Consider the following 26,002-nt stretch of genomic DNA (forward strand, 5'->3'; position numbering starts at 1 on the left):
AATGTCAATGAGGTCAAAATGGTTGGTGTATTGTTCAAGTTTTCTATACCCTTGCTGACTTTGTCTTGTTCTATTAATCATTTACAGAGCGATACTGAAATCTCAGACTATAATTGGAGATCTGTCTATTTCTCCTTGCAGTTCTATCCATCTTCATGTACTTTGAAACTCTATTAGGTGTATTAGCATCAGGACTGTTATGTCTTCCTGATAAACTGACCCCTTCATCATGGTGAAATTATTTTCTTTATCCTTGGCAATATTCTTCGCTCTTTTTACTAACTTATTGTCTGTTTCTCTCAGAAATATGAATATAATAATGCCAAAGACTGTGTCTTATTTGATACCCCTAGCATCTAGCAGGGTAGCTGGCATTTGTGTACTTAATAACACTTTGTTAAAGGAAAGAGAGAAGGGAAGAGGGGTTGGAACACCTATGCAGACACAGAGTGAGGCACTAGGAATAAGTGATCAAAAGGTGCCAGAACACGTTCTAAGCAGCACATATCATAATGGGTAAAACAAGTACAGAGGCAGTTTCAAGAGTATGATATGAGTCATGAAAAGGATAAGCACAAGATGCTTCGAAAGATACAGAAGAAACATCTAACTTAGTCTAAGGTGATGAGGGATGGCTTCCTGGAGGAGGCAAAACCTAAGCTAGTATCTGAACAGCAGGGTCAACCACAAAAAGAGAGAAGAATGGCCCTCTATAAAAAGACAACAGCATGAGCAAAGACATAGGTAAGAGAGAATATGGTACTGGAGCATAATAAAAACATGTCAGAACTCTGTCAGGGGGTCCTATTCTGTCTAGAGAACACACTGCCCAAGGCACACAGCACACTGAGCTCTCCTGGGTACTAGGCTATGCTTGTATAAGCCCATATGCTTCTGTTCCCGATTTCTGAACTGTGTGCTCATAAAGAGTCTCAGAGAGACTTCCCTGGTGGCTCAGATGGTAAAAGTGTCTGCCTACAATGTGGGAGACCAGGGTTCAATCCCTGGGTCAGGAAGATCCTCTGGAGAAGGAAATGGCACCCCACTCTAGTATTCTTGCCTGGAAAATCCCATGGATGGAGGAGTCTGGTAGGCTACAGTCCATTGGGTCGCAAAGAGTCGGACACGACTGAGCGACTTCGCTTTCACTTTCCAAGAGTCTCAAATTTTTCCCAACCTGTTTGTGCTAGCAGTTCTTGTTATTGTGGTTCAATTAGATAGTAATACAAAGATAACGAAGTATGAATACAAAAGGGTTGTTACCTCCATGAGAACCAAGTTGAATGCTTTAAAAAGACTAGATAGGAGAACCAAAAAAACTGTTCTCAAAGTAGGTATGAAGGAGATAGTTGTAAAAATTAAGGACCAAATTGCCAAATTAGAAGACGTCTAAGTGACAAAGCCAATAAAAAAGGTCTGGGGCTTTCCTGGAGGCTCAGTGGTAAGGAATTTGCCTGCCAATCCAGAGACATGGGTTCAATCCCTGGTCCTGGAAGATCCACATGCTGCGGAGCAACTAAGCCTGTGCGCCACAACTACTGGGCCCAGGTGCTATAACTACTGAGCCCATGCTCCACAGTAAAAGAAGCCATCACGATGAGAAGCCCGAGTACTACAACCAAGAGTAGGCCCTGCTCGCCAAGACAGAAAGCCCACGCAACACTGAAGACCCAGCAGAGCCAAACATTAAATTTAAAAAAAAAAAAAAATGGGGAGGAAGAAGTGGAAAGACATGTGATTGAGGGAGTGAGCAGGGCCCACAGGGCTTTGTATGCACCCTAAGGTGCTTGGATTTTATCCTGAAATCAGTGCCAAGCAGGACAGGGACAAAATCAGATTCACATTTCAGGAAGACGGCTCTGACTACAGGATAAAATAAAAAGGAGCAAGACTGAATGCAGAAGGGCTTGTCAGGAAGCTGTTTTAGTAACCCAAATAAGAGGTGATGGTGACCTAAGAGTGATTTTACTATTCTTAAGTAACTTTATGGGATAAATGGCTTTGGTGGGCTTTCTAAGAAACCAACACTGCTGACACAGTTTACACGGGAAAGCACGTTCCAAAGAACAAATTACATGTCAATTAGCATATAACCTATTCGTGAACTACGAACCGTTTACAACTTATCTGCCAACAAAAATGGTAACTTCCACAGAAGTCTCATCTGCTTCCCCAAATTACAATCTGGATCATTTCCACTGCAATTATGAAACCCTCTTCTTAAGCAGAAGACATCTAAAAAAAGGGCTGTTTCTAAAAATGATTTTCAAAAATAGATCTTTTTAAATGTTTGTACAAAACAGAGGTTAGGTTTGGCATCTGTGACTATAAACTACTCTTAGTACCCAAAAAAGAAAGCAAAAACACTTACTTCGTGAAATACTGCTCCAGAATAAGGAGACACTCCCAAGTCCAACAGTGAGAGGCCTTCAACCACTGAAAAGTAAGACATCCAAGTTCACTCCTACTTTAGAGACATATGCAGATTGGCCATAAACCAAAGTGCTAGATACTCCCAAGAACAAGAAGGGCTTCCCAATTTGTCTAACCCCCTTCTATCTCATTCCCAGCAAGTGATTTTAAGTCTTGATTTCAGATGATGGTGAACCTTCTTCCCAACAGAGCAACTCTTTTCATTGTGGGGCAACACTCATTACGAAAAAATTTTATATTAAACCTTAACATTCCTTCAATCTTCTTCTAACTTCCACCCATGCTAAAAAGGGTTTTGTTTGCAAATTCCCTGGTGGTCCAGTGGTATGGACTTGGCACTTTCCTGCCCGAGGCCCAGGTTCAATCCCTGGGCAGAAAACTAATATTCTGCAAGCCCCTGCCAAAAAAATAAATAAGTGTTTCACTTCTACATATTCTGCTCCATTGCAAAAAAGAGAAAAATAACAAATTAGAAGCTGTGAGATATATTGTCCACAGAATAGGAAAATGGGCAGTTACTCTCATATGCTGACTGTTTGAGTGACATTTGTTATTAACTTTTCTGCAAGCAACATGTATTTTTAAGTGTGTGCCTCTTGATCCAGAAATGATTGTTCTTAGGGTAGTTTATCAGGGGAAATAACTGGACAAGCGCCCAAAGAAATATGTTCCTTATTATGCTCAGAGTACTAAAATATTAAAAATTAATATTTCATTAATGTTTCATTAATGGATATTTATGTAAATGAATTAAGAAGTGTATACATATATGTATGGGTGGATAGAGAAAAGCACTTTACAGTTAGAAATCATACTTTGCTATTAATAATTGACTAAATAAACAGGTAAAAGAGAAAAGAAAACTCTTCCTTATAGAGAAGTGTAAATGTCAAATGTAGAGGAAAGATGAAAATAGAAAATCACCATTTGGCAGATCCCACAGTAATAATCATGAAAGGCAAGTGTCAATAATGGATACTAACAATTAGTGGGTAAAAATATGACTGGAAATAGTATTTGCAAGGAGAAAAATAAAAACTTATGTGGGTAAACCTGGCATTCACTATCTTTCTCAAGTGACCTACCTTAATATCACCAGTAATATGCTGACTGGTTAACATTATCAATATCAAGTTCCTCCTGACTTGATTCATCATGATGGAGATAAAAAAACTTCTGTGGTGTTTATGCCAAAAATGTAGTTCTTACCAAAAAAAACATAACTTCAATCTCATCATGAGGAAAACATCAAGAAAACCTAAACTGAGAGACAAAATAACTTGCTGACTCATTGGAAAAGACTCTGATCCTGGGAAAGATTGAAGGCAAGAGGAGAAGGGGACGACAGAGGACAAGATGATTGGATGGCATCACTGACTCAATGGACATGAGTTTGAGCAAGCCCCGGGTGATGGTGAAGAACAGGGAAGCCTGGCCTGCTATAGTCCATGGGGTTGCAAAGAGTCAGACACAACTGAGTGACTGAACAACAACATGAAGGAGGAAGTATCCCAGATAGGAAGAGACTAAGGATAGACAACAATTAAATGCAACATGGGATCGTGATGGGATCTTGGACCAGTGAAAGGACATTTGTGGAACAACCGGTAAAAATCCTATAGGTTAGTTAATGGTATTGTATCAATGTTAATTTTCTGGTTTAGGTCATTATACTATGATTATGTAGGATATTAGCAGGAGAAGAAGCTGGGTAAAGGGTGGTAGTGGTGATTCAGTCGCTAAGTCATGTCTGACTGTTGTGACCCCACAGACTGTAGCTTGCCAGGCTCCTCAGTCCATGGGATTTTCCAGGCAAGAATAATGGAGTGTGTTGCCAATCCCTTCTCCAGGGGATCTTCCTGACCCAGGAATCAAATCTGGGTCTCCTGCATTGAGGCAGATTCCTTACCATCTGAGTCAACAGGGAACCTATGGGATATGAAAACTCTAGCATTTAAAGTTTGAGAACATGAAAGGGGACTTCTGTGGTGCTGTTCTGTTTGCTGATCTGGGTGCTGTCTACATGGATGTAGACAGTTTGTAAAAAATTTCTTGAGCTCTAAGTTTATTATACTTTAGGAAGAAAGTTTTTTAGAAAATCTTCAAACTCTGGCCCTAACCTCTCCCCCATCCCATTACTCACCTACTTCGGATATGTTCACTCCCTTCAACATTTCTTGATCCTGTTTATCTTCTACCTGGAACTTCCCTTTCTCTAATCTCCCTTTCCAAACTCTGAATCCTTCAAGAGTTAGCTCAAATTCCATAGCCTTAAGAAACTGGAAAAGGAGGGGACGCTTTCTTCAAGATCAGAACTCCAACAAAGGAACTGGATGTACACAGGAAGTACACTTTCCACAAATGATTATACCTATTTCTCCCATTAGCCTGTGGATCCTTTGGCCCAAATTCTGTCCCTTTAATATAAAACAATGTTTGATAACTCCAATACCTAGGAAGACACAGTAGGAAAAACTGCACTGCAAGTCCCAGAAGGAGAATAGGCTTCCAAGCACACTCACTCACACCCTTTCCTCATTAGCCAGGATTGGTCCCCGCATTGGGGCTCCTCTCACACACCACCCCACACCCCAGGGAACATCATGTGCGAATCTCCCGCCAAATGCACTCCAGCCAGCATGCACTTCCCTCATCCTGACCCTTCCTCAGATCACGCCTCTCAGCTCAAAACCCGTGTGGGACACACCCCCTCAGATCCCCACCCCGCAGGTGACCGGCCTGTAGGGCCCCAACCTCACCACTGCCCCACGCTCCCTCCTCCCAGCAGCCCCGCTCTCCCGCGTTCTCTAAGCACGCTTCAGTGGGTCAGTTCCCTCAGAATCGAGCTTGCGGCCAATGCCCCCGCCTTCCATTCAGAGGCCAGGAGCGCACAGGCGGGACCTGACCGCCTACTCGAGCCGGTGGCCTCACCTCTCTTCCAAGAGCTCAATGGGGACACCACCTCCACCCGCTCCGAGATGAACTCGGCCAGACTGGAGCGGAACAAGGCCGCCCGCACGGTCACGGCCACCACCAGCACCAGGGCCAAGGGAGCCGCCATGATAGCTGGCGCGGGCTCGCAGGCGGGGAGGGAAAGGCGAGTCGGAAGAGCCTGGACCTGCGTACCGCCTCCTGTAGTTCCGCGGACCGTCGCACCTCGCTACTATCGCCGGAGCGGCCATGCTGGGGACTACCACTCCCAGGAGGCCGTGCGGCGAAATGGGGGCGGGACAACGGCAAGCAGGGCGTCTCAACCTCTCCTCAAAGGGTTGGGCGACGTCTCTGACGGTAGTAGGTGAACTGTAAATCGCCCAGAGAACGAAATGCTCCTGAAAGAAGACAGGTGAAGGCAATTGTCGTCCTAGGATTGTGAACGAGGTTTAAAAGACGTTTGTTTCACTCATGTCTATGTTTTTAATGCTTAAAATTTTCTTTTTTATGTTTTTCAGTCAGTTCAGTCGCTCAGTCGTGTCGGACTCTGCGACACCATGGACTGCAGCAAGCCAGACCTCCCTGACCATCACCAACTCCTGGAGTGTACTCAAATTCATGTCCACTGAGTCGGTGATGCCATCCAACCATCTCATCCTCTGTCGTCCCCTTCTCCCGCCTTCAATCTTTCCCAGTATCAAGGTCTTTTCCAATGTTCTTCATATCAGGTAGCCAAGCTTCAGCATCAGTCCTTCCAATGACTATTCAGGACTGATTTCCTATAGGATGGATTGGTTGAATCTTCTTGCAGTCCAAGGAACTCTCAATAGTCTTCCCCAACACCACAATTCAAAAGCATCAACTCTTTGGCGCTCAGCTTTCTTTATAGTCCAATTCTCACATCCGTATGTGACTACTGGAAAAACCATATCTTTGACTAGATGGACCTTTGTTGGCAAAGTAATGTCTCTGCTTTTTAATATGCTGTCTAGGTTGGTCATAACATTTCTTCCAAGGAGCAAGCATCTTAATTTCATGGCTGCAGTCACCATCTGCAGTGATTCTAGAGCCCCCCAAAATAAAGCCAGTCACTGTTTCCATGTTTCCCCATCTATTTGCCATGTAGTGATGGGACTGGATGCCATGATCTTAGTTTTCTGAAAGTTAAGTTTTAAGCCAACTTTTTCGCTCTCTTTCACTTTCATCAAGAAGCTCTTTAGTTCTTCTTTGCTTTCTGCCATAAGGGTGGTATCATCTGCATATCTGAGGTTATTGATATTTCTCTTGATTCCAGTTTGTGCTTCATCCAGCCTGGCATTTCACATGATGTACTCTGCATAGAAGTTAAATAAACAGGGCGGCAATTATACACCCTTGACATACTCCTTTTCCTATTTGGAACCAGTCTGTTGTTCCATGTCCAGTTCTAACTGTTGGTTCTTGACCTGCATATAGATTTCTCAGGAGGCAGGTAAGGTGGTCTGGTATTCCAATCTCTTAAAGAATTTTCCACAGATTTATGTTTTTAAAGAATATTAAATATGTGTTCATTGATTTATTCTACAGTTTGTTGTTGTTCAGTCCCTAAATCCCCTCCAACTCTGTGACCCCATGGACTGAAGCATGCCTGTCCTTCACTATCTCTGGGAGTTTGCTCCAACTCATGTCCATTGGGTCCATGATGCCATCCTGCCATCTCCTGCCCTCAGTCTTTCCCAGCATCAGGGTCTTTTCCAGTGAGTCCACTGTTCACATCGGGTAGCCAAAGTATTGGAGCTTAAGCTTCATCATCAATCCTTCCGATAAATATTCAGGGTTGACTTCCTTTAGGATGAACTAGTTTGATCTCCTTGCAGTCCAAGGGACTCTCAAGAGTCCTCTCCAGCACCATCGTTAGAAGGCATTAATTCTTCGGTACTCAACCTTTTTTATTGTCCAGATCTCTCACCCCTACATGACTACTGGAAAAACCATAGCTTTGACTACACGAACCTTAGATGTCAAAGTGAAGTCTCTGCTTCTTAATACACTAGGCTTGTCATAGCTTTTCTTTCAAGGAGCTAGCATCTTTTAATTTGATGTCTGCATTCACCATCCACAGTGGTTTTGAAGCCCAAGGAAACAAAATCTATTGTTATTTCCCCTTTTCCCACATCTATTTGCCATGAAGTGATGGGTCCAGATGCCATGATCTTAGTTTTCTGAATACTGAGTTTAAACCAGCTTTTTCACTCTTCTCTTTCACCCGCATCAAGAGGCTCTTTAGTTCTTCTTCACTTTTTGCCATTAGAGTGGTGTCATTCTTCATACCTGAGGTTGTTGATATCTCTCCCAGCAATTTTGATTCCAGCTTGTGATTCATCCAGCTCAGCATTTCATATGATGTATTCTGCATATAAGTTGGAGAAGCAGAATGGCAATATACAGCCTTGACATATTGCTTTCTCAATTTTGAACCAGTCTGTTGTTCCATGTCCAGTTTTGATTGTTGCTTCTTTACCTGCATACAGGTTTATCAGGAGACAAGTAAGGTGATCTGGTATTCCCATTCCTTTAAGAATTTTCCACGTGCATGCTAATTCGCTTCAGTCATGTCCAACTCTTCGCGGACATGTCCACTGGACATATGGACTGCCCATTCTCCAATGGACTGTCCATTCTCCAGACAGGAATATTGCCAGAATTCTCCAGGCCGGAATACTAGAGTGGATTGCCATTTCTTCCTCCAGGGGATCTTCCCGACCCAAGGATCGAACCCAGATCTGTTATGTCTCCTGCATTGGCAGGTGGGTTTTTTTTTTTTTACCACTAACACCACCTGGGAAGTTTGTAATCCACAGTCGAAGGCTTTAGTGTAGTCAAAGAAGCAGAAGTAGATGTTTTTCTGGAATTCTCTTGCTTTCTCTATGATCTAATGGATGTTGGCAATTTGACCTCTCATTCCTCTGCCTTTTCTAAATCCACCTTGTACATCTGGAAGTTCTCAGTTCACATACTGCTGAAGCCTAGCTTGAAGTATTTTGATCACTACCTTACTAGTTTGTGAAATGAGCATAATTGTATGATAGTTTGAACGTTCTTTGGCATTGCCTTTCTTTGGGATTGGAATGAAAACACCTTTTCCAGTCCTGTGGCCACTGCTGAGTTTTCCAAATTTGCTGAAATATTGAGTGCAGCACTTTAACAGCATCATCCTTTAGGATTTTTAAATAGCTTAGCTATATGACCCATCAATTCAACCCCTAGCTATATGTCCAAGAGAAATGAAACGTATGTCCACAAAGAAACTTGTGCACAAATGTTTATAGCTTATTCATAGCTATTACATATAATAGCCCAAAAGTGGAAACAATTATCAACCCTGAATATTTTGTTTTCTTGTGAATAGAAAAACAGGATGTGCTATATCTATACAATGGACTATAATTGAGAAAAACAATAATAATGATGAAGTACTGATACATGCTACAATATGAATGAAACTTAAAAACATTATGCCAGGGATTTCCCTGGTGGTCCAGTGGCTGACTTTGTGCTCCCAAAGCAGGGGGCCCAGTCAGGGAACTAGAACTGACAAGCTAAAACTAAAGATCCCCTATGCTGCAACTAACCTGAGTGCCCCCACTAACTGCAGCCAAATACATAAACTAATATAAAAAAAAAGCCAGCCAAGTTCCTCTGTCCAAGGGATTTTCCAGGCGAGAATACTGGAGTAGGTTGCCATTCCCTTCTCCAGGGGATCTTCCCAACTCAGGGATCAAATTCGTGTCTCCTGCTTGGCAGGTAGATTCTTTTTCCCACCAAGCTACGTGGTAGTTAAACGAATACATACACACACACACACACACACACACACACACACACACACACACACACAGAGTACAGTTCCTGTAATTTCCCAATCACCACATGTGGATGAGGAAACTAAGACAAAAAGAGATTTAGTTTGTTTGGGGTCACACAGCTAATAAGTGGCAGAACCATGATTCAAATGTTGTGGTTAAGCTGCTATGCCTGAGAAAATGAGAGGAATTGGGGTTGAATTAGGTTGGGTTGTATTGTTGCTGTAGCTGAGAAGGAAGGGTAGAGAATTGAAAGGAGGGAAATAATACAGGAACAAACAAGGTGATATCTTTCCTGAGATCCTAGATGATGTGTGGGTTCCCTAGAGAAGAAGGATCTGAGGCTCTGAGTCATCAGCCTTAAGCCATATACCCAGGTAGCTTTTTCTTTAGCACTTATTAAATACTCACCATTGCCAGATCCTGCACTAGGCTATAGAAGTACAATCTATCAGGTCCATATTTTTTTGTACTCCCAATAGCAAACTGACTCTGGCCATCTTTAACCTAAAGGAAATTAACTAGGAGGCTGTGAGAGAGCTCAACAGGATCAAAGAAAAACCTAGAGAACCAGACTTGGAATATCAGAACTCAAGAAGACAGCAACACAAAGCCTGGGTAGCTGTCAAGACTACCAGGTACCACCACTGACATGAGTGAACTTCAACCAGTTTTTAATGACCTTGCAGTGTGCCATTCAAGAGTCACAATTCTGGGACCTCCCCGGTAAGAATCTGCCTTCTAATGCAGGAGACTTGGGTTTGATCCCTGGCTTGGGAGCTAAGATCCCACATGCCACAGCTACTGAGCTTGACAGCCTCAATGAAGAACCAATGCAACAAAGACCCAGCGCAGCCAAAAAAAAAAAAGAAGGCCAAAATTCTTGGACACAGCATGGGATTAACTGAGATTAGGTCCTGTACCTACCTCTTGGCTGTGTGTAGGGCAGCAAGAGAAAAGAATCTGTGGGAATACAGATCATGAATTGATTGTATTTGCCTTAGGACAGTACATCCTGAAGGCAATTCAGTGAAATCTTTTGGGTGAAGGTAAAAGGTGATTGCTGACAAAGATATGTATAGTCAAAGCTATGGTTTTTCCTGTAGTCATGTGCAGATGTGAGAGTTGGACCATAAAGAAGGCTGAGCACTGAAGAATTGATGCTTTTGAACTGTGGTGCTGGAGAAGACTCTTGAGAGTCCCTTGGACATCAAGGAGATCAAACCAGTCTATCCCAATGGAAAACAACTCTGAATATTCATTGGAAGGATTGATGTTGAAACTAAAGCTCCAATACTTTGGCCACATGATGCAAAGAGCTGATTCTTTGAAAAAGACCCTGACGCTGGGAAAGATTGAGGGCAGGAGGAGAAGGGGGCAACAGAGCATGAGATAGTTGGATGGCATCACTGACTCAATGGACATGAATTTGAGCAAACTATGGGAAATAGTGAAGGATAGGACGTGCTGCAGTCCATGAGGTCACAAAGAGTAGGACACAACTCCTCTCTGTCCACTGCCACCTCCCAGAGTTTACTCAAACTCATTTCCATTGAGTCGGTGATGTCATCCAACCATCTTATCCTCTGTTGTCCCCTTCTCCTCCTGCCTTCAGTCTTTCCCAGTATCAGGGTCTTTTCCAATAAGTCAGTTCTTCGAATCAGGTGGCCTAAGTATTAGAGTTTCAGCTTCAGCATCAGTCCTTCCAATAAATATTCAGGACCAATTTCCTTTATGATGGACTGGTTGGATCTCCTTGCTGTCCAAGGGACTCTCAAGAGTCTTCCCCAACACCACAGTTAGAAAGCATCAATTCTTCGGCACTCAGCTTGCTTTATAGTCCAGCTCTCACATCCATATGTGACTACTGGAAAAACCATAGCTTTGACTAGATGGACCTTTGTTGGCAAAGTAATGTCTGCTTTTTAATATGCTGTCCCGGTTGTTCACAACTTTTCTTCAACAACAACACAAAAGATGATTGGATGCTGGATAGGGGGAAAAGGAGCAAATATCCACCTATAAGGGTTTCCCCAGTGGCTCAACAGTAAAGAATCCGCCTGTGATGCAAGAGACTTACAGGAGATTTGGTTTGATCCCTGGGTCAGGAAGATCCCCTGAAGCAAGAAATGGCAACCCACTCCAATGTCCTTGCCTGGGAGGTCCCATGGGACAGAGAAGCCTGGCTGGCTTCAGTCCATGGGGTCACAAAGAGTCAGACATGACTGAGCGATTAAACAACAACAAATCCACTAATAATGCTGCTGAGAAACATAGGCACTGTCTCTCCCATGCTGGAGTTTTTAGTCTAGCAGGAAGTCATACAGAATAAGAGCATTAAGACAAATAAAATAATTTGAGGTTATGATTAGACTAATGAGGGCAACAGATCTGGGTCAATGATGATGAATAGCAGAGGACATGCTATAGACTGAACTGGATCATTAAGGAAAGCCTGTCTGAGGAGGTGATATTTAAGCTGAGACCTAAAGGATGAGAAGGAGCTCTTGCTGTAAAGAACTCGCAATGGTGAGTTGTGTGTATGGAGAAGAGGGAACTAAGATTACAATGCGCTTGCAATGAGGGAGGTCAGTGTAGGAGTAAAGTGACTGGAGGAATAGGTAAGAGTCAAATGGCCTTTGTTGGGACTTCCCTGACGGTCCAATAGCTAAGATTCCAAGTTCCCAATGCAGGGGGCCCAGGTTTGATCCCTGATCAGGGAACTAGATCCCATGTGTCACAACTAAGAGTTCATATGGTGCTACTAAAGATCCTTCGTGCTGCAACTAAAAGATTCTGTCCCTCATGCACAGTGAAGATCCAGGGTCCTGCAAAATATGTCCATGGGATTAGCCAAATTTAAATATGTCCATGGGATTTTCCAGGCAAGAGTACTGGAGTGGGGTGCCATTGCCTTCTCTGAAATTTAAATATAAATAGAGATAAATATTTTTAAAATGGCCTTTGTAGAGCATAATGCTGAATTGGACTTTTTGTCTAAGAGCAATGGGAAGTCCACTAAAGAGTTTCAAGGAAAGTTGGAACATGATTACAGTTTAGATTTTAAAAATGATAGCCATCTGGCTACTGAGTGAAGAATGGATGGAGTGAGGAGTGGCAGCAGGGAGGCCAGTGAGGAGGCTGCCCAGTTAACCAGGTGAATGCAGACAGTAGCTTGGCTCAGGAGGGTAGAGAGAACTGGGTGGATTCAAGAGATATTTTGGAGGTAGCATTGATCAATTGTTTCCCAAATTCCCCTATTTCTTATGCCTGGCACTCAAACCCTGGCTTTTATAAAAGTCTGAGACATTCATTAATAAAAAATTGAGACAGAAACTGAGAACCAAAAATTCTCAGATTGAGGAGTAGATAAAATCTCTAAATCTTTTAAATACAACTGAAGCTGAAGGAGGACTTCCCTAATGGTCCAGTGGTTAAGAATCTACCTTCCATTGCAGGGGATGTGGGTTTGATCCCTGGTCAGGGAACTAAGATCCCACATGCCAAGGGGCAGCTATGCCTGTGTGCAGCAACTACTGAGCCCTCTAGCTCTAGAGCGTGTGTACTGCAACAGAGAAGTCCACAAGCCACAACAAATAGCCCCTATAGATATAGATATAGATATAGATATAGATATAGATATAGATATAGATATAGATATAGATAGATAGAGCAGCAAGCAAACAAAACTGAAAGCTTTTCCCCTCCCTGGCTGCCTGATGAGTAGCTGCCATTATGTGACATGGTAACCAGCCAGGCAAGGAAATTCATGACTCACCAAACTGTTGCACACCAAGTCAGTGGTGATACTGGGCCCAGAAAGCAGGGTTCTCAACATCTGTTTCCTATACTAGCTACTAGCTGCCTCTTGTTCCTGGGCTGGGTCTCTGGTGTAGCCCCTTGGGAAATCCATACCTGTTCTCTCCTCAACCCTTGGACCCAAGTATTATAAAGGCCCAAAAGGAACCAGAGGTCTGGTCTTACATAGTGCCCTGAGGACAAATTTCTGGTACCTTCTACCTCAAGACCTCTCAATTTCCTTCCTGTCCCCTACCACAAATACCCACCATTGCAAAAGTCATCCTGTTAGGAAGACCAAGTTATAAACTAGGCCTCCAAAGGCTAAAATTGACTCTGCTTCCCCCAGCCTCTTCTCTCTGAACCTTTATCCCTCCTTAAAGGAGCCATCCCTCCCCCAATTATGCATCCACACCCTTCATGCCCTTCCCCCAAGTACACATTGCTGTTCTGGGAAAGAAGATGGGTATAGTGGGCTTTGTTTACTGCTTTCTAGAATCCATTCTTTCTTTCCCTTTTCCAAACAGGACCCTGAATTTTCAGCCATGTGATCTGAGTAAGATTGACCTCACTCCCATTTTCAGGAATGGGCCCTAAGTGGCTTTAACTAACCAATACATCCCACATCCCTAGCCACAGTAATTGGTGCAGGCATGAGTACATGACGCAAGTCAGGTCAATCAGAGTAAAGAAGACTCAGTTCTGGAATCTTGCATTGAGTCATTTGGGCAATGGCTTTTTATTTTCTGCTAAGTTTGAGCTTGGAAGCACCCAGACCCAGGAGCAGCTGGTAGCTTAAGATAAAATAAGGTAAGGCCACAACTAAGGCCTGACTGATTCTACTGGTCAAGATACAATGAACCAGTTTTCAGTTGAATCAGTTTATTACTTACATAGTCAGCAAGAAGAATAAGCCAGGTTTCCATGACCCTTGCTCTACACACCAAAAAGGATGACACTGAAACAAAAGAGGCTGAACAATTGCAACATGAGTGTAGGGTACCCTATTGCTGAAAAGCCAATTCTGGAGCGCAGTTAGCAGGTATTATTCTGCAACGCCATTCTGAGTAGAGTAGGGAAGAAAGTCCTACAGCTCATCAGTACCCAGGAAGCAATAAGAAAACTGTCTCAGGGCAACCTCCAATGGGAGACAGGGAGGCAAGTGGAAGATGCTCTCATTACCCTACAAGCCTTCCACTCTTTCGTGTTCTGGAAGGATCACTAGCCATTCTGCCAAGACTTAGATAAGCTGCTCAAACTTTTGCCAGTGTGCCCTATATGAATGAATGTACGCAAGGTAACCATGGTGTCCTGGCAGAGACCTTCCCCAATAGACCCAGGGATCGAACCTGGGTCACCCGCATTACAGGCAGATACTTTACCATCTGAGCCACCAGAGAAGAATGCCAGAAAATAGATGTAGGTAGGTATAGATATAGATGCTCCTCCTGGTGGCTCAGAGGTTAAAGCGTCTGCCTGCAATGCAGGAGACCTGGGTTCGATCCCTTGGTTGGGAAGATCCCCTGGAGAAGGAAGTGGCAACCCACTCCAGTACTCTTGCCTGGAAAATCCCATGGACGGAGGAGCCTGGGAGGCTGCTGTCCACAGGGTTGCAAAGAGTCGGACACGACTGAGCGACTTCACTTCACTTCACTTCTTATCTATATCTATGAAGTGAAGTGAAGAAGTGAATAAGCCTTGATACCTCGCACTTTCCAATCCCTTATATACTTTCAAGCTTTGACCTAAACCTACTCCTCTCTATCTTCACTGCCACCACTCTAACCTAAGCCACCAGCATTTCTCACCTACACATGTAGCTGCTGTTCTCTCTTGACTGGTCACCTGCTGCCACCCTCCATCCTCCAGCCGTTCTTCATGCCTGACATTTATTAACTGAATGAATGAAGGGACAAGTGAATATCACTAACCCCTCACTTAAAATCCTTGACTGGTTTTCTTTTACACTTAAATCTATTCTACACTTAAATCAAAGCCATGGGACTTCCCTGATGGTCCAGTGGCTAAGACTCTGTTCTTCCAGTTCACGGGGCCCGGGTTTGATCCCTGGTCAAAGAACTAGGGTTTCCCTGGTGATTTGAATGGTAAAGAAACTGCCTGCAACTCAGGAGACCTGGATTCTGTCTCTGGGTCAGGAAGATCCTTGGAGAAGGAAATGGCAACCCACTCCAGTATTCTTGCCTGGAAGATTCCATGCACAGAGGAGCCTGGTGGGTTATAGTCCATGGGGTCGCAAAGAGTCAGACCCAACTGAGCGACTAACTGTCTTTTAAGGAACTAGATCCGACATGCCACAACTAAGACCCAGCAAAGCCAAATAAAAATAAATAAATATTAAAAAGAAACCAAAGTCCCCTTGTAAGACTGCTTACAAGGGCCAACATGATCTATCCCCCTACCTACCTCCTTTGCCCCATCCCTCACTTTTCTGCCCTATTTGCATCAGAAAAAATAAACTATCAATCATCATGCCCTTGGTACATTATACTTTGTACATCCCAACAGCATTTGTCCTCGTTTGGCAAAGTTCCACTTATCCTTCAAGGCTTATTCTTAGTCTCCTTCTCTGTGAAGACTTTGATTTCATCAAGGAATCTGTTCTTTCAATATGCTTCCAAAGCACTTAGCAGCTACCTCTAACCTGCACTCAGTGATCACTATCTGATAATTCTGTTATCTGAAATACATAGGAGTCTTATTCTTCTGTGCATTTTGTCTACTGAATCTTTTTTTTCCCTCAGTGACAACCTGTTTATTGAATTTTGCAGCAGTATGGGGTATCTCCTATTGTATACTAGAACCCAGGATTCAGAGAGGTGATAAAGTGGCAATGGTTAATTGGACAATCTCGTCTCCAAGAAGAACCTTCCATTCTATCCCTGATTCTGCAGTAGCTGCCAGGTGGATCATGCTGCTGCTGGAACCATCCTGTTTCATGGCCAAAGATAGAGTATTGGCAGTGGATTGCAGACATTCTTTCTTTGTCACGCCTTCCTGGTAGGTAGCCTCAACATAGCCACAGATATAAGAGCTCCCGGAGTACCTGATGGTGAAGGCCTACCTTACCATCATACCCTCCATAGGTACTGAGGACACCTGTCGCCCTTTTTGGGAGTCCCAGCCCTCGGTGATGATTTCTGCCATCAGGTCTTTTCGGTATTGGTAACACATCTCCTTAAGGAGGCTGGCCGCCATGTGTACCAATGGAGGGTCAGTCAGCTCAACACTGTGCCAACCAAGCTGATAAGTGACTACACTGGCTTCTGACTGAGTATCAGCTGCTGAGCCTGAGTGGCAACAGAAAGTACCACCATGAATAGGGGTCAGCTTGTCAGTCACTCGATTGGTGGTGTATGACTCTGTGGTTGTTCTGAAGTTGGCTTCTAGAATTATGTTCCCATCAAATTGCACGGCCAGGATAGGGATCCCTGTGAAGACTTCCTGGTTTTCCCAGTCAGAGGCAATGGCCTTGGGCCCCCAGACTGGCCCCTCTCCCAGAGCAGCTGCTAAGGTGGCTGCCATCTTCCTGCACCGATATTGCTATGTCTGCTGAACCTTACTCATGATGGATTGTTTCCTTGTATACTTTAGCAGTTGTTTCCTTGTGGATTATTAGCTGTCTGGAAGGGCTCTATATATAGGAACTCTGTGTAACCTGCAATGATTGGGGGAGGAAGGGGGTCCATGGAGGAAATCTGGAGGAGATTTGCATTAGTTTCTGCCAGGAATCTGAGAGGTGCTTTTGGAGTAGATCTCCTTAAATGTTAATTTCTCAGCCTTGGAGTTTCCTAGATATGCAGGTATGTAAATATGAACCCCACATTCATCACCTCATTTTCATCAAGGACAAGCATGCAATTTCAAATTCTTAAAGATAGTTTCTTTACCCCATCCAAAGACCAGTTTGTTTGGACCTATATCCCTTTTGTCTTCTTTGCTAAGGACATATATCCTTTTTGTCTTCTTTTGTCTTCTGTACTCAGACATTTGCTTGTTTTCCCCTAGTCTGCACTTTCACTGTTGGTACAGCCCTTTAAGTGTCCTAGGTTTATCAAGGTTCTCAGTTACAACCCTTACCTTCATGTAAGTCAAAGCCTTCATCTCCCCCAAATGTCTATTAAAACCCAAATGGTTGCAAGTCCATTTGTGCATTTAAAAGGATGTTTATTGTTTTTATCTCCAGCAGTTCCATGTGCTGTGTAGCAGGAAGTTCCAGATATTATCAGAAAAGGAAGTCCAACTCAATAGTTAGTAGACAGAATTGTCACTGTCTGTTTACTTGTCTATTTTCTCCATGAGTATCAAGCCCTGAGAGGGCAGAGACAGGGTCTGACTCATCTCTGGCTCAAGACACCCATCTAAGAGACTTCACACAGAATAGAAGCTCAGGGAATTTGTTGATGCCAAACTTCCGTTCAAACACCCCTATTGATAGGGAGCTCAGTTTCTCCCGCTCCCAAAGTAATCTTTCCTTTGGAGAGAGTTGTGTTACCTGGGTGACTATCTGGCTAGTGGGGGACAGCCCTGCCCCTTTTCTGTGTTTATTCTTCCCAACACTTGGCTTACTCATTCAGATTCTGCAGAGTAGGGCTCAGGGTCTGGATGATCCCAGTGATAACCCGTACTTTGAGTTTTGTTCCAGGAGAAAGCACATGGGCAGGTTCAAAAGCAGGTGGCGCAGTGGTAAAGAATCTGCCTACCGGTTCAGGAGACGCCAGAGACGTGGGTTCGATCCCTGGGTTAGGAAGATCCCCTGGAGTAGGAAATGGCAACACACTCCAGTATTTTTGCTTGGAAAATTCCACGGTCAGAGAAGCCTGGTGGGCTACAGTCCAAGGGGTCACAAAGAGTTGGACACAACTGAGTGAGCCCACACAAAGTTCTCATGCACTGTTAGTGGAAGTCTAAACTGCCACAACATTTTGGAAGAGCAACTTGACAGCGTCTATTGAAATTTTAAGTATGTATAACTATCAATCTTGCAGTTTACTTCTTTGAATCTATTCTATTCATATTAATACAAGAAGAGTTACTGCAGCATTGTTCGTGGAAGCAAAAATTGAAACCCAACCAAATGTCCATCAATATGTGTTCAACTAAATAAACTTTCCACAGCCATAGCAGTGGGAAATTGTAAGATGGTCTTTGTATTTAATGAGGAAGACCTAAGCATATTGACGTAAGTAGAACTCCAGTGTCATATTACTGAGTGAAAAATGTGAGTCTGCAGGACAGAGTAAATCATATGACATACTAACGAAACAAACTAACTCATAAGCAGTATAAATTGGTACATCCTGAAGGCTATTTGGCAGTTTCTATCAACTTTAAAATACTATTTAAACTTTTAAAATAACCTCAGCTGACTAATCCCCACTAATAGGCATTCATCTTACAAATAAATAGGCAAAATAATGGATAAAATATTTAATTGCAGCGTTGTTTGTAATAAAATATTAGAAACAACTTTTTATTTTCCGTAGGGGACTGGATAAATACTGTGCATAAATATAATGGGATACCATGTATGTGTGAAAAAGAAGGAGGCTATTTTCCATACTGATTTTTAAAAGTCTGAAAAATATACTATAAAATGAAGAAAAACAAAGTGCAGAAGAGTCTTTCTTTCTTTAGAAAATACATATACGTATTTACACGTTGAGTTTTAAATGCTAGACTATCTCTGGAAGGAATTACAAGAAGCTAGAATTGGTGATTGCCTTTAGGGGAGTAAAGAGACAATTGGGAACAGAGAAGAGAGGGACACCCGCTTTTCACTGTTTTCCCTATTGAACCTTTGGAATTTTGATCTCTGTCCCTGTAATTGTCAGTTCATAAAATTTTTTAAAGCATAGTGCTTCTAAAACTAGAAGCAAAACAAGCCCTTTGAAACAATACACTTCCTGTGTGTACATACATGTGTTGTGTAGAAACAAGGAAAACTCCAAATGAGGAGCAGTAGTGAAAGGTCTCTGGGGTGGGACGAGGGGTGGTCAAGGGTGGCCCTGACTTTATTTTGGTTTTGTTTTTTATACTTTTTAAAAAATTACAAAGTCTGCTTGTGTTTTATATAATACTTTATATAAATTGTTGCATCATTTAAGATACATTTTAATTCAAAAATTTTGTTATTTTCTGACTTCACCGTGTGGCATGTGGGACCCTAGTTTCTTGATTAGGGACAGAACCTGCACCTTCTGCAGTGGAAACATGGAGTCTTAACCACTGGATTACCAGGGAAGTCCTTTCTTTTTTTGCGGGGGCGGGGGGGGGGGATGTCCTTAAATACATTTTAATTTTTAAAAATAGACTTCAGGATATTTTCCTGGTGGTCTATTGGCTAGGAATCTGTCTGCCAATGCAAGGGATGCAGGTTTGATCCCTGATAGGGGAACTAAGATCCCACATGCCGTGGGGCAGCTAAGCTCATGTACTGAAATGAAGAGACAAATAAATATTTTTTAAAAATAGACTTCAGGTGGATAGAATGCAACTACCCACACCCCCAGGCAAAGGAATGAGGCTGACCCCCTCCTTTCGGAGAGAAGGATTCACCTCATGCCATTTGTCCCACCTGCCTTCCCCAAGGACACCCTGGCTCAGATTGGGGCACCCAGGGTACACCCGGCATCATCTAGAGAGCTTCTCCTGTCACCTCTTACCTACATGGCTCCCTGTCTCTAGTGTCTGAGGGTCTCTGGTCTTCAGAGCTGACTGACTGTAGGGTCATATTTTCACAGAATCTCATTGATGTGAGGTTGAGCAGGGTCAGCCCAGGAAACTTGGGACACCTGGCTCTAACATCTTACCTCTCTGGTGTCCCCTTCAATGCCCCCATCACCCTTCTCCCCACCTCCCAATCTGTGTTTTTCTCAGAACGCTCAGTGGATAGAAGGCGTCTAGAAAACCCATTTAGCTAAATGAGTAGGGAGTGAGTGCTCCCTTTCTCTTGACTAGGTGCATTTTAGGAGGCTCTAGAGAGGGCAAGGCTTGGGAACTTCCCTGGTGGTCCAATGGTTAAGACTCCAGGCTGCCAATGCAGGCAGCACAAGTTCGATCCCTGGTCAGGGGACTAAGATCCCATATGCCACAAGGCAGGGCCAAAAGATTAAAAAAAAAAAAAAAAAAGGCAATGCTTAACTGTGAGGGAGGACCCAGTCAATGGTGGAATTTCTGGCAGTAGTGAGGAAGGGGTCCTGAGGCAAAAGGGTTTTGCTGTCACTCTTAGGTCATTTTATAGGTAATGCTGTATAGCATTACCATATAGCACTTAAGAGCTATGTGGACTCTGGAGTCAGGCCGATAGGGTTCATATCCATCTGTCATCTGTGCATGCGTGCTAAGTTGCTTTAGTCATGGCTGACACTATGTGACCCTGTGGACTGCAGCCTGCCAGGCTCTACTGTAGGGGAGAATTTTCTGTCAGACCTCCAGCAGATAACTCAAAGTCTCCATGCCTGAGTTTCCAAACCTGCAAGATGGGGACCACAAAAGGATCTTCTTCAAAGGACAGTACTGAATCTACATTGAGATGTTACGTGCAAAACCTTTAGAACATCTCCTGGAACAGAGAAAGCAAGTAAGCAATGTTAGCCATGGTTATTATTACTTGTACAAATGCTTTTTTTTTTTTCTTTTTTAAAGGGCACAAATTACAAAGCTTTGATAGTCCCTGCAAGAAAAATCCAATCTAGCAAGTTAACACAGCTCCTGGGTAGACAGTGAAGAGGTATTAGTCAACAGCTTTGTAATCCCACCCAAGTCAGGAGCCGTGGTCACGACACAGTGAACAAAAGTCTAAAGGAAATGATGTTCTGACCAAAATCTGTGACGACTTCATCTCAGAGATGCAAGCCTCTGACCTGGGAGTTATGAATGGCTCCAGTGTTCTTGCCTGGAGAATCCCAGGGACGGGGGAGCCTGGTGGGCTGTTGTCTCTGGGGTCGCACAGAGTTGGACACGACTGAAGCGACTTAGCAGCAGCAGCAGCAGCAGCAAACTCAGAGGAGCTGGTGCGAGTTGACTAAGCATGTAGGTCAGTGGTCACATTGTATTTTCTTAACTAAATTGAGTAAATATATTTCAGTGTTGCCTTTTTTTTTTCTTTTAAATCACTTTTTTGAGGTATAATCAATTTTGACAAATATATCTACCCTACCATCCCACAATCAAAACAGAACACTTCTACCACTCTAGAAAGTTCCCTCACTCCCCTTTGTGGTCAGTCCATCCGCTCATCCCCAGGAAGCTATGGATCTGCTTCCTGTCCGTATGTATTACTTTTGCCTGTTCTAGATCTTCTTATAATGGAATCCTATGGCATGTACTCTTTTGCTTCTGGTTTCTTCTGTAAATCATGATATCTTTTTTAAACATTTATTTTTATTTATTTTTGGCTGTGCTGGGTCTTTGTTGCTGTGCACAGGCTTTCTCTAGTTGCAGCGAGTAGGGGGATTATCCAGTTGCAGCGTGTGGGCTTCTCACTGCGGTGGCTTCTCTTGTTGCAGAGCACAGGCTCTAGGGCATGCAGGCTTCAATAGTGTGGCCCACAGGCTTAGCTGCTTCGTGGCATGTGGGATCTTCCTGGACCAGGGATCGAACCCATGTCCCCTGCATTGGTAGGCAGATTCCCAACAACTGGACCCCCAGGGAAGTCCTACATTTTGAGAGAATAAAGATGAATTAAGTCTGAACCCTAGGAGGAGAGGGTGAAGAGGTTAGACCTGGAGGTAGAAGCCTCAAGTTCCTGTTCTGTCCCTCTTGCTCGCATATTCTGTTCCCTGGGCTAGTCCTACCCTCTCATCCAGACTTCAGTTCCCATATTTGTAAATTTGTGGCACTAAATGATCTCTAAATACCATTCCATGCAATTCTATTACAGGTAGAAGGGTTTTTTCTCCTTCAAGAAGGTACTTTTTTTTTTTTTTTAAGGTTCATAGGTAAGGTTATGCCCCAGGATCTTAGAGTAGACCCAGTGAATTCCTCTGGCAGAAAGGTAGGGGAAAGTCTTACCAACTAGCAATGAAGAAACAGAAAACCAACTAGCAATGAAGAATAAGCAGGGAGGCCCCAGGAAAGTCTTGGAGCAGATCAACAAGTATTTACACTCTACTCAGAGCCTCTGGGCTTCCCAGGTGTTGGGCTCAGTGGTAAAGAACCCACCTGCCAATGCAGGAGACACAAGAGATGTGGGGTTCGATCCCTGAGCAGGAGGAAATGGCAGCCCACTCCAGTATTCTTCCCTGGGAAATCCCATGGACAGAGGAGGCTGGTAGGCTACAGTTCAGAGCGTTGTAGGGTGTCAGTCACGACTGAGTGACTGAGCACATGCACAGAGCCTCTGTCTCTGGCTTTTCTGCCCACAACTCCTGGCAGGAGACTCTTGGCTGGAATCAAGAATCCTGGAGGATTTCTAAGACGCAGGAAGAGCTCTGAGGACTTCAGAGAGCAGGCCGTGGTGAAGAGCCGAAGCGACCACTCCGGGTCCCAACAGCAGGGTGGGCAGAACCGAGGGAAAAGGCAGTAGGAAGAGCTTGATCCAGAGGATGGATCAGAATCTGTCAAAAAACATCACTGAGTCCAAAACCTCCCAGTATCCAAATAAATCCGAGGCTTCCAAGTGGCTCAGGCTTAGCACCTTTAATATCACGTTCAAGAACTGCAGTATGAAGGGCAAATTGTTGCAAACAAATGAAAGGTTTAAATATAGGGGACTATCTGAATAAACTTCAATCCATCCTTAATGTGAGACAATGAAATACTATGTGGCTGTTAACAAAGAATTAGGCAGCTCTGTGTACACTGCTAGGGACTCTTCTCCAACATGTATTGTTAAATTTTAAAAAAAGCAAATTTCAGAAAAGTGTGCATAGTACACTATCATTTGTGTTCAAAATAGGGGGATCATACCTACATATGCATGCTTGTACATGTAGAGATTATTTCTGACAGTTCACACGAGAAGCTGGTAACAGCAGTCCCCCCTAGGGACTAGAAGTTGATTGGCGGGTCCCAAAGGCAAAAAATGGGAGGGAAACTTTTACCCTTTGTTCTCTGAGATTTCAAATCATGTCCATTTTAAACTATTCAAAAATGGATAAAAATGTAGTAAATCCAAGAACAATAGTCCAGCTCCCAAGAGCAATTTAAAAATGACTCTAATATTTATCTGTAACTCTCGAGAGACATCAAAGGGTCTCCACCCCTTGTCAACACTCTTTAGAATCTCCTTTGTTCTCACCAGTCCTCCCAAGCCCCACTGCTGCCTCTCAGTGTTGCTCACTTACCAAATCTGTCATTTCCCATCAGAAACTGTCCCCCAGGCCCTTTTCCACAAGTCTTGCTTTTTTCTTTCCTTCCTTCTTTCCTGTCACTTCTCTGTCCTGTTTCTGTCTCCCTGTTATCCCAGTTCTCTACCTAAAAAGCCTGGAAAGTGGTCAGACAAGAAAAAACTCTCCTTAGAAAGCAACTGGCAGAAAAAAAGTGAGCAGGCAAAGGAATTCCCCATGTGTGTGTGCCAAGTGGCTTTAGTCGTGTCCGACTCTTTGTGACCCTATGGACTGTAACTTGCCAGGCTCCTCTGTCCAAGGGATTCTTCAGGCAAGCATACTGAACTGGGTTGCCATGCGCTCCTCCAGAGGAATCTTTTCAACCCAGGGATCGAACCCATGTCTCCTGCACCTCCTGCATTACAGGTGGATTCTTTACCATGGGGCCACTGCAGAAGCCCCAGAGGAATTCCCTGTCATGCAGAGAAACAGAGAAGCAGAGGCCCACTGAAGGTCAGAGAATCACCTAAAGCAAGTTAGAAGCAGAGCCAAGACAGGGGTGTAGGGCTCCTGATATATATATATTTTAATATTTGTTTATTTGGCAGTGCCATATCTTAAGTTGCAGCATGCAGGATCTTCTATCTTCCCTGAGGCATGCAGGATCTTTTGTTGCAGCATGTGGGATCTAAGTCCCTGACCAAGGATCAAACCTGAGCCCCCTGCATTGAGAGCATAAAGTCTTAACCACTGGATGACCAGGGAAACCCTAGAGGGCTCTTGATTTGAATCATATTCCTGGCCTTTCAACCCCAAGGTCAACTTCTACTCATCCTTCAAAGCCCATCTCAGGTGTCCTCTTTTCCAGGAAGGCTTCCATGGAGCCTTTATTTTCCCCCCAGATTCCCCTAGTTCCTTGTTCTAATCACTATCCTAGCCTCTTGGGCTTCCCTTGTGGCTTAGCTGGTAAAGAATCCCCCTGTAATGTGGGAGACCTGGGTTCAATTCCTGGGTTGGGAAGATCCTCTGGAGAAGGGAAAGGCTACCCACTCCAGTATTCTGGCCTGGAGAATTCCATGGACTGTATAGTCCATGGGGTCGCAAAGGGTCAGGCACAACTGAATGACTTTCACAGCCCTTATCTCCCTGCATTTTAAAGTCTTTGATTATATTTCTGCTTACACTGAAGGGGCTTCCCAGGTGGCGCAAGTGGTAAAGGACCTGCCTGCAAATGCAGGAGACATAGGATACATGGATTCAGTCTCTGGGTTGAGAAGATCCCCTGGAGAAGGGCATGGATCTTCTCACAAGACTTTCAGGATCAAGCGATTCTAAGCCAAGAAACAAAAGCAGAATTGTCCCATTCCTCAATGGACTTGAATGAAAACTGATAATAAAATCAGGTGCAACTCCAAGAGAAGACACTGGAGAAGAACCAAGTGGGGTCTATAAGAAGCCTCCTATATAAAGTGGCACACATGCTGTGTGTTAAGATCACTTGTATATTAACCAACCAAGTCTCAGTGACAACATCACTACTGTCTGAACAGCTTATGGGAGAGATGGAATGCTTGGCTCCTGATGTTTCCTGTTTCTTCACTAGCAGTCTATGAGGCTCAGTAATAAATACATGAAACTTTAAAAAAAGGACATGTAGACTTGGGACCTATGGGAACAGTTTCTTACAGTGAGTTACACGAATGTATGCATCTGTCAAAATTTATTGAATCCTACATTTATGACTTGTGCACTGCACTGTAATTTAATCTCCAAAACAAGGCAAAATGATCTTGTTAAAAAAACAAACAAAAAAAGAGAATAAAGGGTGGACAAATTAAGGGGGCGGGGGTGGGGGGAAAGAAGGGCATGGGAACCCACTTCAGTATTCTTGCCTGGAAAATGCTATGGATAAAGGAGCCTGGGGCTTCAGCCCATAGGGTAGCAAAGAGGAGGACACGACTGATGCAACTTAGCATGTTACACTGAAAGAGATTCTCCAGTATAGAAAAGGTTAGATATCTCCTGGAAAGAAACTAGGTATTCCTGAGTATGTGATGAATTCAAAATGTACAGTGCTCTAAGAGACAGGCAGACAATGTGTTTGTTTTGGAGGCTGTGAGAAGTGACAGGTTAATTCTTTTCAAAGACAGCTTGGGAAAAAAAAAAAAAAAACAAAGACAGCTTGGAGAACTTATTGGAGGAAGGTGCCTTTTGGCTGAGATATACACCCTGGATTTGCATCCCACATATGCAAATTACTCGATTTCAACTATATGACTTCAGCAAAAGAAATTATTTGCAATAAGACAAAATGTACTAGAGTAAGATGAATAACTCAAACTGCTTCTTAATTTTCACGCAAAAAAACTTTTCAACACACTCACAAGGCTGAAATCAAGCCCATGTTCTCATCTGGAGACCCAAATAGGGAAAGTTTGGCCCTAGGCTCCCTCATGTTATAGGCAGAATTCATTTTCTTGCTGCCATACTACTAAGATTTCTGTTTTTTTAGTATTTTGAGCAGGGACCACTCTCAGCTTCCAGAAGTCCCTCTTGCGTCCTTGCCATGTGGCCATCTTCACAACACGGCAGTTTGCTCCTTCAAGGCCAACATAGGAGGGTCTGCTGCTCAGGAAAATGATTTTTTAAAAAATACTGTACATTTTTTCACACACAGTCTTTATAGTTGTACGTTATTTATTATCGAAC

At 43.5% G+C, this 26,002-nt stretch overlaps 1 protein-coding gene and 1 pseudogene across 2 annotated transcripts in view; both read right to left on the minus strand.

The window, feature by feature from the left end:
• Positions 1-5,512, minus strand: part of PIGU (phosphatidylinositol glycan anchor biosynthesis class U) — a 93,333-nt gene extending 87,821 nt beyond the window's left edge. For both annotated transcript variants that reach the window (XM_012189096.5, XM_060397735.1), the window contains exons 1-2: positions 5,365-5,512; positions 2,372-2,436 (exon numbers count right to left, since the gene is read on the minus strand). In XM_012189096.5, the coding sequence (XP_012044486.2) occupies positions 2,372-2,436; positions 5,365-5,494 (195 nt within the window). In that variant the 5' untranslated portion in view covers positions 5,495-5,512. The remainder of the gene's footprint in view (positions 1-2,371; positions 2,437-5,364) is intronic.
• A 10,321-nt stretch (positions 5,513-15,833) lies between these two features.
• On the minus strand, positions 15,834-16,547 carry LOC101113166 (proteasome subunit beta type-6-like; annotated as a pseudogene).
• Positions 16,548-26,002: the final 9,455 nt, after the last annotated feature.

Source organism: Ovis aries, chromosome 13, assembly GCF_016772045.2.
Source record: "Ovis aries strain OAR_USU_Benz2616 breed Rambouillet chromosome 13, ARS-UI_Ramb_v3.0, whole genome shotgun sequence".
In the NCBI taxonomy this organism is placed as follows: domain Eukaryota; kingdom Metazoa; phylum Chordata; class Mammalia; order Artiodactyla; family Bovidae; genus Ovis; species Ovis aries.